The sequence below is a fragment of the Archocentrus centrarchus genome, unplaced genomic scaffold, assembly GCF_007364275.1.
Source record: "Archocentrus centrarchus isolate MPI-CPG fArcCen1 unplaced genomic scaffold, fArcCen1 scaffold_33_ctg1, whole genome shotgun sequence".
Lineage (NCBI taxonomy): Eukaryota > Metazoa > Chordata > Actinopteri > Cichliformes > Cichlidae > Archocentrus > Archocentrus centrarchus.
The window spans coordinates 2,998,042-3,015,925 of record NW_022060261.1 but is presented as its reverse complement, the minus strand read 5'-3'; the positions used below and the strand labels follow the sequence as shown (position 1 = coordinate 3,015,925).

Here is a 17,884-nt window from a genome sequence, read left to right as displayed (position 1 = left end):
AGCGAATTCATCTGCAGACGTTTATGTTTCTACGAGCTCTGAAATCCCAGTTAGACGTTAGTTTGTTATTTTGTAACATGAAGCTTTTACAGTCGTTCACTCGTCAACAGGCTGTAAGGACGGAGACAGCGATGATGTCACGCATTTATAATGAGGCAGCTGCAGCTGTCAGACTGTCAGTCAGTTCCTCTGAAACATTTACTGTAGTTATTGTAGCATCACTGTTACATCACACTGATCTGGATGAAGCTGCTGACACAGAACTCACTGTGGATGGAAACATGTCCGGATCAGAAGATGATGGGAATGAGTGAAGATGAGGCTGAAATATTTGAAGACTTGAAAATTGAACTAAATGGATTTAAAGTGACTGAAATGATGTCATAACTTTAAAAGTTATGGTGTCTGAAATTCAGAATGTGAATCTCGACATATTTCCCGCTGAGAATCTGTGATCATCGGCTCTATAACAGATCGGCAATTCCACCTGAATTCTCCATTAAAAGAATGAATAAAGTGATGCTGCTATTCCATCAATAGATTCCATTTTTACTGTATGGTTATTTAAACAGTTAAATGGTCATAAACTGAACTGTCATAAACTGCATCAAAAACAGTTTTTATTAAATAAACTGACCTGAGGTCAGCTCCCCCCGGGGTCTGCTGCTGTCTCAGTCTCTAACTCACAGGTCGGTCAGTAAACTCTGAGCTGTTTCTCCACAGTTTTATCTTCACTTTCTGTCTCCTGCAGTTTGTCCGTCAGGCTCAATATTTAGATTTTATAAATTAAATGTAAAATTAGGATTCAGCTTCATCTGATGGAGATTCAGGTTGTGTAAATGACTGATTGAACCAACTCTGATCAGCTGTTCTAGAACAGGAAACTCAGAGTTGCTGATCTCAGAGTTGCTGATCTCAGAGTTTGTTGAACCTGCTTCCTGGAATAGGACCCAGGTATTAGAAGTAAAACAGACATTTGAAAGTCTCAATAAACATGTCCATCAATGAAAAACCAGCTCCTGAATTTTTATTATCTTTAAGTTCAGCCTCCTCCTCCAGCTCCTCTGGCATCCCCGAGCCAGCCAGAAGATGTCCTCCCTGCAGCATCGTGGGGGTCGGCCTAGGGGCCTCCCAGAACTGGAGGTCATGGCTTAGTTAAACCATCAGAACTGCATTATCTGTGAACAACAGACAGACAGCCTTTGTCTCCTTTGCTGTGCCAAGAAATCTGATGCAGTGTTTTAACATGGAGATCTAAAATATATAAATAAATAATGATAAAATCCTTCATGGTCTTATCAACATGAATCAGGATCTGTAATTTGAATATTGGCTAGTTCAAATATAAATAAATTTAGGCACACACAAACCTCCACATTACAACAGAAAATATCAAGTCAAATTTATTTATAGAGCATATTTAAAACGACGATGTTGACAAAGTGCTGCACAAGAACATCTATAGCCCCAAGAACTCAAATAAAAACACTGAAAGACAATAAATAACATAAAATAAATTAAAATATCATAAAAGCAATCGTGTAAAAGGAGGTAGTACTGCAGCCAAATGCCAAGGAAAAAAAATGTGTTTTTAATAAAGATTTAAATGTGTGTATGGTCTGAGCTGTGTGGATATGGAGAGGTAGATGGTTCCATAGCTTTGCTGCTGCTAAAGCTCCATCACCTCTGTTTTAGTCTAGTTTTAGGCCTCTGTGAGAGCAGCTGGTTCGATGACCTCAGAGCTCTTACAGGGGTGTGACTGTGAAGCAGCTCAGACAGATACAAAGGTGCCAGTCTGTTTAAGGCTTTAAAAGTAATCAATAAAATCTTAAAATCGATTCTTAAACAGACAGGGAGCCAGTGAAGGGATGACAGGACCGGGGTAATGTGTTCATGCTTTTTTATACCAGTTAAAAGACGAGCTGCTGCACTCTGTAATACCTGCAGGAGGCGCACAGATGATTGATCTATGTCAAAGTTCAGGGAATTACAGCAGTCCAACCAGAAAGTAATAAAAGCATGAATAACTTTTCCAGGTCCTGCTGCAGGAGGTAAGGTTTTACCTTAGCAATGACTCTAAAAACTGATTTTGGTAACAGCACTTATTTGCTTCTCCATTTTAAAACTGCTATCAAAAATATCACCCAGATCTTTCACAGCATCATGACAGTGAGGAGCCAAATGACTCAGAGTGCCAGAGGAGTTGCTTGAGGGGTCAAATTTACCAAAGCATAAAACCTCGGTTTAGCTTTCATTAAGATTTAGGAGATTGTTTCTCATCCAGGACTTAATGTCACTGAGACAGCTCAGCAGGGGCTCCCATGGATCTCTGCTGTTCAGTTTGATGGGCATATACAGCTGGATGTCATCAGCACAACAGTGGAAACAAATATTATGTTTCCTAAAAATCGACCCTCGAGGCAACATATACAAGAAAGCTTTGCTGTGGTATAACAAAGGTTCTGAACCAAGTCAGAACCTTTGGTTCTGATTTCATGTTCTAGACAGGATAGAAGGATCTCATGGTCCACAGTGTCAAAGGCAGCTGACAGGTCTAGAAGTACTAAAACTGCAGGGCTACCAGAGTCAACAATTAAAAGCAGATCGTTAAAAACTCTTAAAAGAGCCGTCTCTGTGCTGTGACGCAATCTAAAACCTGACTGAAACTTTTCCCACATTCCATATCCACCTTAAAATGCCTGAAGTTGCTGAAAAACAACTTTTTCAAGAATCTTGGATAAAAATGGTAATTTAGATATTGGTCTGTAGTTTGAGAGAACATCAATATTAGAATAGCATCAAACTGAATTTCATAATACTGCAACATAAAGCATGTAAATACTTTTCAACATGAAATTCTTGGTCACAAGAATAAAGAAAATGTTATTTTCATCCAGCTTTCGTGCTGATTTGGACAAATATGACAGATTGTAGCAGAGAAACAAAAATATCAGCAGATTGTTCCGAACAGGAAGAACACTGAACTCGTTCCCGGCGATGGTGGAGACCCTCGAGATGTCGGCAGCATTTCTCTCACACAGCTGCTGAGTGCTTGTGTGTGTTTAACTGTGGGGCTGCTTTTATTGTATTAATATCTACTTTATGTTTTTAAACAAAGAATGTTCTCCTGTCACACTCGTAGCTTATTATAAACACCTACGTTCATTATTTAATACACAGGTTTATAATGTTACACTGTGCAGCTTTGACAGGAAACTTCTGACAGGAAATGATATTTACACCAAAATTACCCCAAAAATAAACCTTAAAAAAGAGAGAATTGATTTATATCACAGCATTTATCAATGCACACACACCTGTTCATGTTTCATATTGGCCGTCATCATCATCACGTGTTATTATATCTCCAGTGAGAGAGAGATCAGAACTTTTCTATTACACACAGAAACTGTAAAGATCAGAAAGTTTGAGTCGTTTAAAGAGTTTAAAGAGTCTTCCTCCTGTCATAGTGTATGTATTCCCTCTGTGTGTGTGTGTGTGTGTGTGTGTGTGTGTGTGTGTGTGTGTGTGTGTGTGTGTGTGTGTGTGTGTGTGTGTGTGTCACACCTCTTTTTGCATTAAAGTAGTTTCCAGTCCAGCAGCTCCCTCTAGTGTCCATATCTAAAGCCTGTGGGAGGATGGTGTTAATCTAAAATGTGAATCATAGTGTTCCAGTCAGTCATCAGTGTGTCTCTGCACAGCTATCATTAAAATGTGTTCAGAGGGCCTCAGTGTGTGAATGGTTCCAGTTCAGCTCCATAACAGCAGCGTCCCTGGTTTGATTCCTGTGTTTCAGCTCATATCTGCCTCTCTCACTGAGGGGGACGTCCACACACACACACACACACACACACACACACACACACACACACACACACACACACACACACACACACACACACACCACTGCCTCTGCACCAATAGTAAAGCTGGTGCTCAGAGGAAGAGGGCGGGGCTTTACTTGGTGTCAGTGAGAGAAATGAAAAAAAGCTCAAATGAGTGAGAAGGACGATGAAGGAAACATCTGTGCTGTGTCTGCTCTGTAAGTAGAATCTCTGTGTTTGTTGGAATTATTGACCTTTGACTGTCTGCTCTCCTGATAACTGATGATGGAGGAGAAGACATGAAAAACTAATCAGGCTGAATTCAAGTTCAAACACCATGAGGACCAACTGCAGGTCTGAACTGACTCTTTATCTTTGCTCAGGAGTCCAGGAAACACAGCAGGCAGTGAAAAGCTCAAATCATTCACTGATTACATGAACACAGCTGCACAGAGGACACATGACTGTACTGTGACAGTGAGGAGGAGAGGTTTCGTGTAGAAGAACAGTTCAATCAGGAGGGCTTGTTAGAACAAGTTGAAGATCATTTATTGATAAGAAGAATTCCACTAAGCTGTTTGGAGGTTAGACTGATGGCCCATCGAAGCAGAATCGAGTCCCAGCGGTGACAGAAATTAGGGCAGGAGCCACTGGAGTCCATACTCTGGGGGTGGTGTAGATAAACATGGAGGTCTGGATGGAGCACTGAGGGGAGGAGGTGGGTTGCATGAAAGAGTCTGCAGGGAACAGTGACAGGTAAGCAGTATGCAGAATGGAGGCTGATTGTCTTAAAGAAGGCAGATGATTGGAGGAGAGCGATGATGTCAGCTTTGACAGCGTGGGAAAGCAGAAGTGATGAGGAGAATAAACCAGCAGCCAGAAACCAGGAGAGCAGGCACAGGAGTGGATCCAGATGTTCCTCACTGATCTAAGCTTCATTATAATCAGGGTTAGCACAGCGGCACAGTGGTTAGCACTGTTACCTCACAGCAAGAAGGTCCTGTGTTTGAGTCCACTGTCTGGCTGGGCCTCTGTGTGGAGTTTGCAGGTTCCTCCACAGTCCAAAGACACGCAGTTAGTGAGCTCAGGTTAACTGGTGTGGATGGCTGTCTGTCTCTGTTGGCCCCATTTAGGGTGTAACCTGGATGTGAAGGCAGGCCCCCCACCCCCCAACACTGAACTGAAGTGAAAGAAAATTGATTGATGAATATTTAATGCACATAATCAAAATACATTTTTAACCTGGGATAGAGGATCATGGAGAGTTCAGATTGTGTGAATATGTTGATGTCAGTAACAACTGTAAAATAAAAGGCTTCCAGTAAACATGGTGTTAGAGTGTGTTAACCTCTCAGGTTAACTGAGGACTCTGAACTGTTTAAGGTCTGTCAGCTGTTCACCTCAAACCAACCTGAGTGTCATTTCTCTTTAGTTCTGATCTCACTGCTGAGCTGCACAACAAACCAAGGTCAGTAACCTCCTTCTGTCACAGCTTCAACCTGATAAATGCTCACTAATATGACCTGTTTGCAGTGGCGGATCTAGGATTTTTCTGAGTAAGGGGCCATCAAGGGGCCACAGTATTCATAGAGGGGCCAAGTATTTGTGGTAGATGTGGTGATATACGGACTAACAAAAATTAAAGCAATTACATTAAAGTTATGGTAAATCTTATCACCATGAGGTGTAAGAATTCAGTGAACTTATGTGCCATTTCACTAAATAACAATATCAGACATTTCATACTTTACAGCATTAACTGTTGTTGCTCTCCCTAAATGATTTCTGACCTGATGAAGAGGGACTGGAGGTGTCCTGCTCCTGACCAGCCTCTGGTCTGCTGTGTCCTGCTGCTCTCTGCCTCCTCTCACCCTGATCATCTTCAGCTGCAGACTCACTCTTTTAATCAAAAACTGCTGAATTCCCACCTGAGACTGAAACTTTCTTTTCATATTCTTTCTATCACTGCTAAACATTATAGTTAATGTTAAAACACAAATGCAAATTACAAAGAAGTATATTAATTAGTATTACATGAATTAGTGAAATGCTAACATTCATGTCCAAACACAAGTAGGGCCTCGGTTAACGTTACTCTTAACTAACTTTGCTTCTTAAATTGTTTGTCAGACTTACGCTACATAACAGCTGTGAGTAAAAAGGGATTTATGACTTATCTTCACGAACAAACTCAAAATGTAGTCTGGCATCGGTTGTCGGTTAAAAAACTTTCTCCACAAGATCATTCAAATCTTGTTTTTCTTCTGTAAGCTTTATTCATGCTGAGCATTCCTATTTGGCTCATTAGCGCTACTGGTGTTTCGGCATGGAATTGCATCCACCTATAATTTGATCCTCGCTCTCGGACAAAGGACAGATGAGTGACAGGACAGGGGCACTTCAGGGGGCCAATCAGATTTCAGATGGGGCCAAGGCCCCTGTGGCCCCGACCCTAGAACTGCCCGTGCCTGTTTGCCTTCGTTTTTCAGAACATAAAGCATAAAACTACCATTTTCAGTCCCTGTACAACCACAGAGAGCTTGGTCCTCATAGCCTGCAGTTAGTCGGACTTGTTTCCTGTGGGTGATGAAATTCACCAGGGCTGCCCTTTGTCACAATTCTGTTCATAATGGACAGAATTTCTAGGCGTAGCCACGGGGTGGAAGGTTTCCCCTTGGTGGCCTCAGAATCTCGTCTCTGCTCTTTGCGGATGATGCGGTCCTGTTGGCTTCATCAGGTGATGGCCTCCACCTCGCAGTGGAACGGTTCACAGCCGAGTGTAAAGCAGCTGGCATAAAAATCAGCACCTCTAAGTCTGAGGCCATGGTCCTCAGCCAGAAAAGGGTGGAGTGCCCATTCCGGCTCAGGGACAAGTTGCTGCCCCAGGTGGAAGAGTTAAAGTATCTCAGGGTCTTGTTCATGAATGACAGAAGAAAAGATCTCTCCCTTAGAGATGGGGTAAGAAGTGCAGCCATTCAGGAGGGGCTCAAAGTAGAGCCGCTGCTCCTCCATCTCAAAAGGAGCCAATTGAGGTGGCTCAGGCATCTATCTAGGATGCCTCTTTGGTACCTCTTGGTTGAGGTGTTCTGGGCATGTCCCACCAGGAGGAGGCCCCAGGGCAGACCCAGGACACTCTGTGCTTAGGCTGCTGCCCCCACAACTTAGAAGAAAGGGATGGATGGATGGATGGATGGATGGAGGGAGGGAGGAATGGAACACCATTTTCACCATTTTACCAAGTGAACAGATCATCAGTGTTTCATTGTAACCCTCACAGCTCGTCTGACTGTGAGTCCCAGCAGCTCTCAGTTCTTTCTTCGAGACTTTGTGTCTCTGAGCTGTGAGGAGGACGACAGCTCTGCTGGATGGACTCTGAGGAGGAACACAAGCAAACAGCAGAGGAGTCAGTGTGGAGCTGGGTGGGGAAGATGGTCTGGTTCTCCTTGTATCATCAGCTACGCTTACCCATCAGACAGTGGAGTTTACTGGTGTGAGTCCAGAGAGGATGCCATCAGTAACATGGTTAATCTCACAGTCTCTGGTAAGCTGAGTGTGTGGAGTTAGTGTTGATGAAGCTGTGTGTAAATGGATGAAATGCTGTAGTTTGTCTCTGTGTTGAGGTGGATCAGTGATCCTGCAGAGTCCTGTCCTCCCTGTGATGGAGGGAGATGACGTCACTCTGCTCTGTCAAACAAAGACCACTCCCTCCAACCTCCCAGCTGCTTTCTATAAAGATGGCTCCCTCATCAGGAAGCAGCCTACAGGTCACATGACCATCCAGCATGTTTCCAGGTCTGATGAAGGCCTCTACAAGTGTGACATCAGCGGTCATGGAGAGTCTCCATCCAGCTGGATCACTGTCACAGGTGACACACTCACCTGTCTGTGTTTCTGCAGGTTTCAACATTCACAATGTGACCAGAACTTAATGACTGTGTTTGTTTTATTATAGGGATATACACCACCACACCTCCACCTAAAATCAGACCTCCACCCACCACCACATGTCCTACCACCACACCTCCACCTACAACCACAGCGCCACCCACCACCTCCACACGTCCTACCACCACAGGTCCACCTACCACCACAGCTCCACCCACTACAACCACACCTACACCTACATCCACATCTCCTCCCGGTTCCATCTCCGTCACTCTTTCTCCATCACTCTCTCCTCCTGCTCTCTCTGTGATGCTATGTGTTGGATCAGTCTGTGTTGTGGTTCTGCTGGTGTGTGTTCACAGGAAGCCTGAAGGTGAGACTTCCTGATCTTTCATGATGACTTTGTTAAATAGAATAAAGTTCACATTCATTCTGATCCCAGTAACACCTTTCTGCTGATCATTTCAGCAGGTCAAGAAGAAGCTGGAGAGGATGACATCATCACTTACGTCGTATACATCCAAACATCAGATCATCAACAACAGCCAATCAGACGATGCAGAGGTAGTCCTGTGTTTCCTTCATGGTTTTGAGGTTGATGTTTGAAGAGTTAACTATAACTGCCCAACTTTGTGCCCAGAGGGATTCCTTAGATGGCTGCGACATGGGTAGATCTGATTCCAGAACAGCTGGAAACATGTGACAGTTTGGATAATGAGGACATTTTTTTTACCTTTTTCCTTTTCAAATATCTCAGGGTCATGGTCCTGGGTCTGTCACCCCCTTTTTAATAGTTTAATGGACTTTGGCAGTCACTTATTGTGTCTTTGTAGTCACTGGTTTGTTTTCCTGTTTACATTGTTTCCTGTGTTTGCCTTGTGCATGTGTTTCCTTTAGAATTCCTGTGGAGTCTCTTGTGTCCTTGGTGTGGCTGTCTCCCCATGTGGTGTTTAGTTTGCGTTTCTGTTTCCCTGTCTTCTCACTTCCTGTTTTATTTTGTCAGTCTTGTCTTCCGTGGCCTTTGTGTCCTGCTTTGCTTCACCTTGTCTTGTTTGTATCATTCTGTTCACCTGCTTCTACTTTTGTTTTGTAGTCCTCCAGTCTGTTGTGGTTTTCATGTTTTCCTTTGGATCAGCCTTCAAATAAACGGCTCGCTTTCTGTTTAAATCCTATTTGCCTCCACCCATCCTGCATTTGGGTCCTTACAACCTCCACGCTCCACACCAGGGGTGGGCAACTCCAGGCCTCGAGGGCCGGTGTCCTGCAGGTTTTAGATGTGTTCCTGATTAAACACACCTGAATCACATATAGAAGTCATTAGCAGGACTCTGGAGAACTTGACTGCATACTGAGGAGGTAATTCAGCCATTTGATTCAGGTGTGTTTAATCAGGAACACATCTAAAACCTGCAGAAAACTGGCCCTCGAGGCCTGGAGTTGCCCCCCCCCGCTCCACATGGTTGGTGTGTGTTGTCCGTGACAGCACTGTCTGACCAGAGATAGACCCAGCAGACTTGGATCTCTGTGAGTGGCAGCAAGTGGCTCTTACTGTTCTAGAGAGGACAAATGATCTGAAGCCATGGCTGCCCGAGGCCACTTCAGCATTTCTTCATTCCCAAAGAGGAAGTGAGGGCCTCAGCAATGCCGCTCACTGTCCACACAGCACAGCAGAGGAGCATCTAAGCCAGTACCTCATCCGTTTTTCCTCCTGGGTTGGTCGACATCAGGCCCCAGCCTCCTCCATGGTTGACTGACCCCAGAGCCCTCCCTACATTCCCACCTAAGATCTTCCTTGTGCTTAACCACCCTGCACCCACACCTGCTCCTTGGTTGGAGATGGCCAAGATCCATCCAAGATTTCATCATCTAGGAGTACCAGTGTGTCCTGCAGAGTGGCCCCAGCCATCGGAGGCTGTGTCCCAACCACCATTTCAGCCTCCAGAGTCTGCAGCACCAGCGCGTCCTCATCAATCCCTGCACTGTCTTCAGCATCAGCAGCTGTTCCCTCCAAATTACTGAGACAACGTGCACAATTCCAACATCCATCCATTCTCTTCTGCTTATCCTGTTCAGGGTCACAGGGGAGCTGGATCTTACCCCAGCTGACATAGGGCGAGAGGCAGGGTTCACCCTGTACAGGTTTTTTGCCCATGTCTGGAAGTGCCAGGCCTCCTCAGCTTGTTAATGGTTCAGCCAGTCCAAAGACTGAGTGTCAAGCCTCCAGCATCACCCTCTGGGTGCCCAAGTGGCCCAGGGGTCCTGCTCCACCTGAGAGGCCCAAGCTAAGGCCCAATGGTCTGACATTACCTGGGCCTGCTGGCTTACTTGTAGTTCCTAGGATACTTAAGAGTAGAATGGGAGGCAGAGCCTTCAGCTTTCAGGCCCCTCTTCTGTGGAACCAGCTCCCAGCTTGGATTCAGGAGACAGACACCCTCTCTATTTTTAAGATTAGGCTTAAAACTTTCCTTTATGATCAAGCTTATAGTTAGAGCTGGATCAGGTGACCCTGAACCATCCCTTAGTTATGCTGCTATAGGCCTAGGCTGCTGGGGGGTTCCCATGATGCACTGTTTCTTTGATTCGCCTTATTTACTTTGTTTATACTCCACTCTGCATTTAATCATTAGTTATTATTAATCTCTGGCTCTCTCCCCTCACAGCAGATGACTGCCCCCCCCCCCCCCCCCCCCCCCCCCCCCCCCCCCCAGCCTGGTTCTGCTGGAGGTTTCTTCCTGTTAAAAGGGAGATGATATGATAATATGATGGGTTATGAGGACATTATGGAGCATGTGAAGGTTGATCAAAAATGTTAAATGTGGTTTGTTGTAACAGTAACACAATCATAATCCTAATTTGATACTAAAGTCAAAACCTGAAATATTTCACACTTTAGTTACACAGTTATTTCCTTGTTATCTGAAACCTTGAATGTAACTGTGTGTGTTTCACACTGAGTGTTGCTGACTGTGTGCTGGATTGTGTGTTTGTGGTCTGTGGTTCCTGAAGCTAACAGCCCTGCAGTGGTCCAGCTTCCTGTTCCAGCAGTTCATTTAGAAAGGAGGCAGGAACATGTGGGAATCATTTGGAAACATTTCTCTGAACGCTGCAGTTCATTCAAATCAATATTACTGACATTCAGAACTTCTTCCAGTGTTGTTCAGCCAGTTGGCTCATATGTTCATTACTGACTCACTGCAATGATGGAGCAATGACACATCTCAGAGTTTTGACCCAAATGTGGCTCATCTGTGTTTTCTGTGGGTATCATTTGGCCTTCAATAACATGTTACCTCAGCTGCAGGCTGTCCCTGTATGGCCCAGATGTGAGGTGTGCTGTGCCTGTGTGCACAGACAGCTCAGCTGTGCGTGCTGTCTGTGCACACAGAGAGGATGAAGAAGTCATTAATATGAGGTGTATATGAAGAGAGCCTGAACAGAGCAAAGATCATTAACTGAGTGCTCTCAGACATGTGAATGCATGTAAACCACAGCAGCTACTTCCTGTTGCTGAGTCCAGTTAGTCTGAACCAGGTGAGACGTCTCACCGCAGAGTGTTCTACTTCAGCTAATGATTGTGTTCAAATTAGATACATGTTTCCTTTGTGTTGTGTGCTGCAGTGTGTGAGTTTGTATCAACAGCAGCATCTTTGTGGTCGTTCACAGTTGTTTCTCACAGAAACAGCTGTTATTTCTGATCACAGCGCAGGAGTTAAAATAAGACCAGAGAGCAAAGCTGCTGCAGATTATTAAAAGCATCTCTCACCCTCACTCACAGCTGCAGTGTAATACAGTCACAGTGCTGTTGCTGTACCTGCATTCATTGAACTGTTTATTCTGCAGACACGGATTCAGCTGCAGTCTATCCAGCAGTGAGATCTGAAGACCTCAGTGATGGAGCAACGACAACCATCAGAAGGAGGCTCCAGATACAGAAACCAGCAAGCTGCTAGCCCTGCTTCCAGCCACCATGCTAAGCTAACCACATCCTGACTCAAGGTCCGAGCTCAGACTCATGAACATCAAATTTTCATGTCTGTCTTTATTCAGGAGCAGCTGAAGAGCTAAAATACTAGTTTGGATTGTTAAAGTGGACCTTTTGTGGTTTTATTTATTAGCTGCTGTTCTCATTACACACGGAGTTTCAAATAATAAGGTCAGCGCATATTCAACACCAAAAGTCAAAGATCAGGCTGCTCTAAATACTCAGTTTGTGCTCCCGCTCTGTATAATCATAGACAGGCGCTCACTCAATATGGTCAGTTACATAAGCTCCACCCACCTGTTATTCAAACCTTCTATTGGTGAGGAGCAGCCAATGAGTAAAACGTTGGCTTAAAGAGGGCGGAGCTAAAAGATGAACGGAGAAAGAAAGAAAGCTGTGACTGGAGCAGAGCTGCTCTAATAAAATCCAGGAGTAAAGCTGCAGAGCTGAAAATGTGCAAATAGCTTCACTTCAGTCATGAAGGTTCACAACCTGTTGTAGATTTAACCAAAGACGATCTTACACTGTGAAAACTGAAGTTATAGTGCATCAAACACACACACAAAAAGTGCAGCATGTAACTGTGAGTGTGATCATAACCCTGAGGCTACAGCAGGAGTTCCTGAAGCAGCTCGTGAAGCTTCCAGTACTGAAGGTATGTTTCTGACTGCAGCCACACCGAGCTGCACGGAGCACAGGAGGACAAGAAGTCAGATACAGGAAGTGCAGGGAGAATCCAGTCAACTTCCAAAATAAAAGACCTGAATGCTTTGCTCCAGGTGTGACTGGTGTATTTCCATGATCACAGCTGGATTTTGTAACTGCTGCTGTTTGCTCACTCAGACTTGCACACCATCAGAGCAACAGCGACATATCCTCCTCCTGCTGCATGGTTATCCTCTCTGTCAATGTGTAGCCAACACAGTGATCACACTTAACTTCCTTCAAGTGAGAAGAAATCCTGACGAGCAGCAGTAATAAATATATAAAGAAAGCAGCACTAAACCCACACTAGAAGTTAAAGATCACCACAGCTTTGAGTTTCCTTACTTTCAACCTGCTGTTACAGTGTGAGCAGTGTGAACTGGTCCCAGTACAGTGTGAACTGGTTCCAGTACAGTGTGAACTGGTTCCAGTACAGTGTGAACTGGGACTGTGTGATGCAGAGAGGTGCAGGTTGGAGGTCTTGATTGAACTCCAAAGCTTGTAATCATGTTTCCTGTTGTTTGAACTGTGTGTGTTTGTGTTCAGACTTTAAACCAGAGCCAGACGTTGTCTACTCTTCACTGAAGTATCCACCAGTCCAACCACTGACGTCCAGCTGCTGCTCTCTGACTGCTCCCCCAGCACCTCACAGACCATCTACGTGTACAAATGTTAGACTGTTATGACCCACATTACTGACTGGAAATCAGATGATTACTTAACTGGACTCCAGTAGTCTTATGTCCTCAGTAACTTCGGTGTTATTCATATTTTATTCGTGTTTATTGGCTCCTGTTCTTGTTCTCGCTGCAGTGATTTAGTTTCTCCTCATCTTTTATAAACTCTGTAACACTGAGACTCTGCTGTCAGATCCTGCCTCCTTAATGTGGCACACTCCCTCTGATTGTCTTCCACCCCTCACACGAGTCCTCATTAATGATTTTACATGTTCTAAACTTACTTTGCTGACTTCTCAGACATTTTTGTTTGTAACTCTTCTGTGTAAGGTGACCTCGAGTGATTTGAAAAGCGCCTAAAATAAAAATATTCCATGAAATCAGAAACACAAGAGCTCAACTGGAGATAACTTTGTGTGAGGGAGAGGGCAGGTTAGTCCAACCCAGGAGAGGCTGACCTCCTGACATCCAGATCCACCAGGTTCAGGGCTGCAGGTCATTAAGACAAAGGGCTGGTGACAAACAGGCTGTCCCAGCAGAAGACTTTTATTATCTCATAGATAGACTGACTGTGCTTTGTTCACTCATCTGTGTCCACTCATGAGGGGAAATGATGATGAGGTGTTCACGACTCTGCAGATCAGATCAGAGGCCTCGTACTTCCTAACGAGCTCATTTCAGCACCTGAAAGATTCAGTCCCAGAAAAAGCTCAGAAACTGAAAGTGAAATTAAAATTGTTTTGAAGAAAGCCAGATTTTACAGGTCAGTGAACCCAGGCAGCCCAGAAACCTTTTCCACTGACCTTTAACCTCTCAGCCTGGCTTTATATTAATGGCTGTAATAATGATGTGTGCCTCAGACGGAAATGATTCTTCTGGTATCACTGAACTTATTCCATAATAACATTGTTTATTGATTTAACATCGTGTTCAATTACAATACAACAAACACAAGTCATTTACAGCAGCAGGTGAGGTCAAAGTTCACGACTCTGATCATAAACAGATGAAAGTGTTCAAACAGTGTGGTGATAAACATTGATTATTGGCCTCTATCACTTTATTACAATAACTTGATGTGTGATTGATTGAGAGAATAAATGACATCACACAGAAACAATAACTGATATGGAAGATGATGTCAGGATGTAAAATCAATAAAGCTTCAGCGTGTTTGTATATTTGATTCATTTATGACTGATCAAACAAGCTGAACATGGATAAAAGTATAATTTAACCTCACAGTTGAATTATATTCTATTCAGTTTTATTAATATAGCTCCAAACGATGCTTCATAAAGCCCTACAGTTCTTGGCCATAATAACAAATTCATATTATTACAGCCCTCTGTATTTGCTGTGGCTCTTTCAAAGTGCTTGATAAATAAAGGTTGGTATTGTATGGTAGTTACTGCAGTATAATGATGCAGGACTCTGCTCTCACGTTACATCGACTGCTTCTGATCTGCAGCGTTCTTCAAACGTTCTTCCAACAATAAATGCTGGAACCTCTGAACTCCAGGAGCTGCTTTAAAGAGGAGGAGGAGGAGCAGCAGAGCCTCGTCTCTGTTTCAGTTTAATGATCTCTGCAGCGTCTCCGTGCTCAAACAGCATCAGTCCAGCGCACAGCGGCTCGGTGAATGTGGTCTGGACTCTGTGGAGGAGGGTCCTGGTTTTGGAGACGCTGTAGAAGGACAGGATACCTGCTCTGTAATCCAGGTACACTCCCACTCTGGAGGAGCGTGGACCCGAGAGCACGGGGTGGACTTTGTTGTTGTGGAAAAACTTATAACTGCTGCTGTCACAGCTCAGTGCCCAAGACTGATCATTTAACCCAAAAACACACTGACTCAGAGGCCCTGCTCTGCTGATGTTCTTGTATGCCACAGCTACATAAACCCCCCGGCCCCTCCACTCCACCTCCCAGTAACAGCGTCCACTCAGGCTCTCCCTGCTCAGGACCTGCCAACAGGAAGTGAATCTGTGTGGATGACGGGAATACGGCTGCTGCTGTTTCATGAACGTTGCCTTTCTGTTCTTCTCAGATAATAACAGATGCTCATTGGCTGTGTTTGGATCCAGTGTGAGTTCACATGAATACTTTGAGGGATCAGCTCTGGTCTTGGGCTGCGGCTGTGACAGTAGAACATCCACCTTCTTCACCACCTGTATGATCTTTGTCCATTCCTCTCCCAGGACGTCCTGCAGTCTCTCTCTGAGCTCTGACACAGCTGCTGGCACGTCCTCGAAGTACCTCAGAGGACGGATGCTGATGCTGGATGAGTGTGTAGACTCACTGAGTGCTGACAGTGAGGGGTAGCTGTGTAGAAACGGGATGTGATCCTCTGTGTGTGAGAGCTGCTTCAGCTCAGCGTCTTTCCTCTTCAGCTCAGTGATCTCCTGCTCCAGCTTCTCCTGAAGCTCTTTGACTCGACTCACTTCGGCTTCCTGCTGGGATCTGACCTGCTGCTTCACATCAGAGCTTCTTTTCTGGATCAGATGGATCAGCTCAGTGAAGATCTCCTCACTGTGCTCCACTGTCTGATCAGCAGACTGATCGATGGCCTCCACCTCCTGCTGAAGCAGCTTCACATCTTTCTCTCTGTCCTGGATTCTCTGCTGGATGTCTAGTCGACTCCCCTCGAGCTCTCTCTGCCTCTCGGTCCTTTCTGCTGCAGCTGAGACTGTTTCATGGCCCTTGTGTTCATCCATTAAACAGAGGTAACAGATACTCTGCTGATCAGTGCGACAGAAAATCTTCATCACCTCATCGTGACGAGGGCAGATGTTCTCCTGGAGCTTCTTGGAGGGCTCCACCAGCTTGTGTTTTTGTAATGGAGCTGCAACATAGTGAGGTTGGAGGTGTTTCTCACAGTAAGAGACTAAACACACCAAACAGGACTTGGCGGCTTTCAGCTTCCTCCCAGTGCAGATGTCACAGGCCACATCTTCAGGTGCAGCGTAGCGGTGATCAGCTGGAGCAGCTTGGAGTCCAGTCTTCTTCAGCTGCTCCACTGACTCTGCCAGCCTGGTGTTTGTCTCCAGCACAGGCTTCGGTATGAAAGCTTTCCTGCAATGGTAGCAGCTGTGGACTTTCCTCTTCTTCTCCTCGTCTTCAGCCCAGAAGACTTTAATACAGTTCATGCAGTAGCTGTGTCCACAGGGAATAGTGACCGGATCCTTCAGTAGATCCAAACACAGGGAACAAGAGAACTCTTTCAGATCCTGCTCATTTTCTCTCACAGCCATTTCACATTCAACAGCAGCGAATGTGTTCAAGCAGAGCGGACAGCAGGCTCTGTTTCAGACACAGTGCAGGAAAAGGCACAGTTTGAACCTTGGAACCAGCTTTTAAAACTTCATAATCTGTGCTTTTATTGTATGCCTGCCCCTCATTAAAGCCATAAAGGTTGATATTTGATCATCTGGGATCACATGAGACCATAAACTGCTTCTAGAAGAGTTCTTTATCAGTTGAGGAAGAGGCGTAGCTCTAAACCACCTCTACACCACCAACCCTTTAACATTTCAAACTGAAACCATTGATGGTTGCCTTCCAGGGGCCAGAGCAGGTGACAGAAGGAACCCTGAAACAGCTGGCTGAGGCTAAACAGACACCATAAAGTAATAAATCACATTGGCAGTAATGACACCTGATTAATTCAATTCAATTCAATTCAATTAAATTTTATTTATATAGCGCCAAATCACAACAAATTGTCGCCTCAAGGCGCTTTGTATTGTGGGTAAAGACCCTACAATAATACAGAGAAAACCCAACAGTCAAAACGACCCCCTATGAGCAGCACTTGGCGACAGTGGAAAGGAAAAACTCCCTTTTAACAGGAAGAAACCTCCAGCAGAACCAGGCTCAGGGAGCGGCAGTCATCTGCCGCGACCGGTTGGGCTGAGGGGAGAGAAAGACATGCTGTGGAAGAGAGCCAGAGATTAATATCAATTAATGATTAAATGCAGAGTGGAGTATAAACAAAGTAAATAAGGTGAATGAGAAACAGTGCATTATGTGAACCCCCCAGCAGCCTAGGCCTATAGCAGCATAACTAAGGGAGGGTTCAGGGTCACCTGATCCAGCTCTAACTATAAGCTTTATCATAAAGGAAAGTTTTAAGATAAGATAAGATAAGATAAGATAGTGTTTATTTGTCACATGCACAGTTATACACAGTACAATGCACAGTGAAATGTATTTTGTACCTGCAACCATATATACACACACATATAAATAAGAAGAATAAAAATAAAAAAAAGTAATTCACACTATACACTATACTCTATATACTATACACTATACACACTTTTTAAATTATAATATTTACATTGTGCAATAATGGTCCAGTTAGGGCTCAGAGTTGAGCAGACGGATGGCTTGTGGGTAAAAACTCTTCTTCAACCTTTCAGTCTAAATCCTCAGGCAGCGGTAACGCCGGCCTGATGGGAGCAGGGAGAAGAGAGAGTGTCCGGGGTGGCTGGGCTGTTTTAGGATCTTCATGGCCCTCAGCCTGCACTGCTTGGCGTAAATGTCCTGCAGGTTGGGGAGGGTGGTTCTGATGGTCCGTTCAGCTGAACGAACCACCCTTTTTAGGGCCATGAAGTCCTGCTTGGTGCGGTTTCCCATCCAGGTGGTGATGCTCCCACGCATGATGCTCTCGATGGTGCAGGTGTAAAAGTTCCTGAGCACCTTGAGTGGGAGCTTGAAGTCTCTCAGCCGCCTGAGGAGGTAGAGACGCTGTCTGGCCTTCTTCACAGTGATGTTTATGTGATGAGTCCAGGACAGGTCCTGTGAGATGGTC

The 17,884-nt window shown here is 44.8% G+C and overlaps 2 protein-coding genes across 2 annotated transcripts; one reads left to right on the top strand and one right to left on the bottom strand.

Moving 5' to 3' along the window:
- The first annotated feature begins 4,509 nt into the window (after positions 1 to 4,509).
- LOC115776545 (uncharacterized) lies at positions 4,510 to 8,315 on the top strand. The gene is made up of 6 exons (XM_030724261.1): positions 4,510 to 4,515; positions 7,170 to 7,365; positions 7,445 to 7,671; positions 7,811 to 7,976; positions 8,072 to 8,082; positions 8,178 to 8,315. Exons 1-6 carry the CDS (start codon positions 4,510 to 4,512, stop codon positions 8,313 to 8,315), a joined length of 744 nt encoding a protein of 247 aa, XP_030580121.1.
- A 6,288-nt stretch (positions 8,316 to 14,603) lies between these two features.
- On the bottom strand, positions 14,604 to 16,217 carry LOC115776544 (tripartite motif-containing protein 16-like). The gene has a single exon (XM_030724260.1). The coding sequence runs from the start codon at positions 16,215 to 16,217 to the stop codon at positions 14,604 to 14,606; it is 1,614 nt and encodes a 537-aa protein (XP_030580120.1).
- Positions 16,218 to 17,884: the final 1,667 nt, after the last annotated feature.

Excerpts from the sequence above, each read along its gene's own strand:
- LOC115776545 (XM_030724261.1), top strand. Across the intron at positions 7,366-7,444 it reads GGTTAATCTCACAGTCTCTG|GTGGATCAGTGATCCTGCAG; the intron begins GTAAGCTGAGTG and ends CTCTGTGTTGAG. Across the intron at positions 7,672-7,810 it reads GTCATGGAGAGTCTCCATCC|ACCTCCACCCACCACCACAT; the intron begins AGCTGGATCACT and ends ACCTAAAATCAG.
- LOC115776544 (XM_030724260.1), bottom strand. The coding sequence starts at position 16,217 with ATGAACTGTATTAAAGTCTTCTGGGCTGAAGACGAGGAGAAGAAGAGG.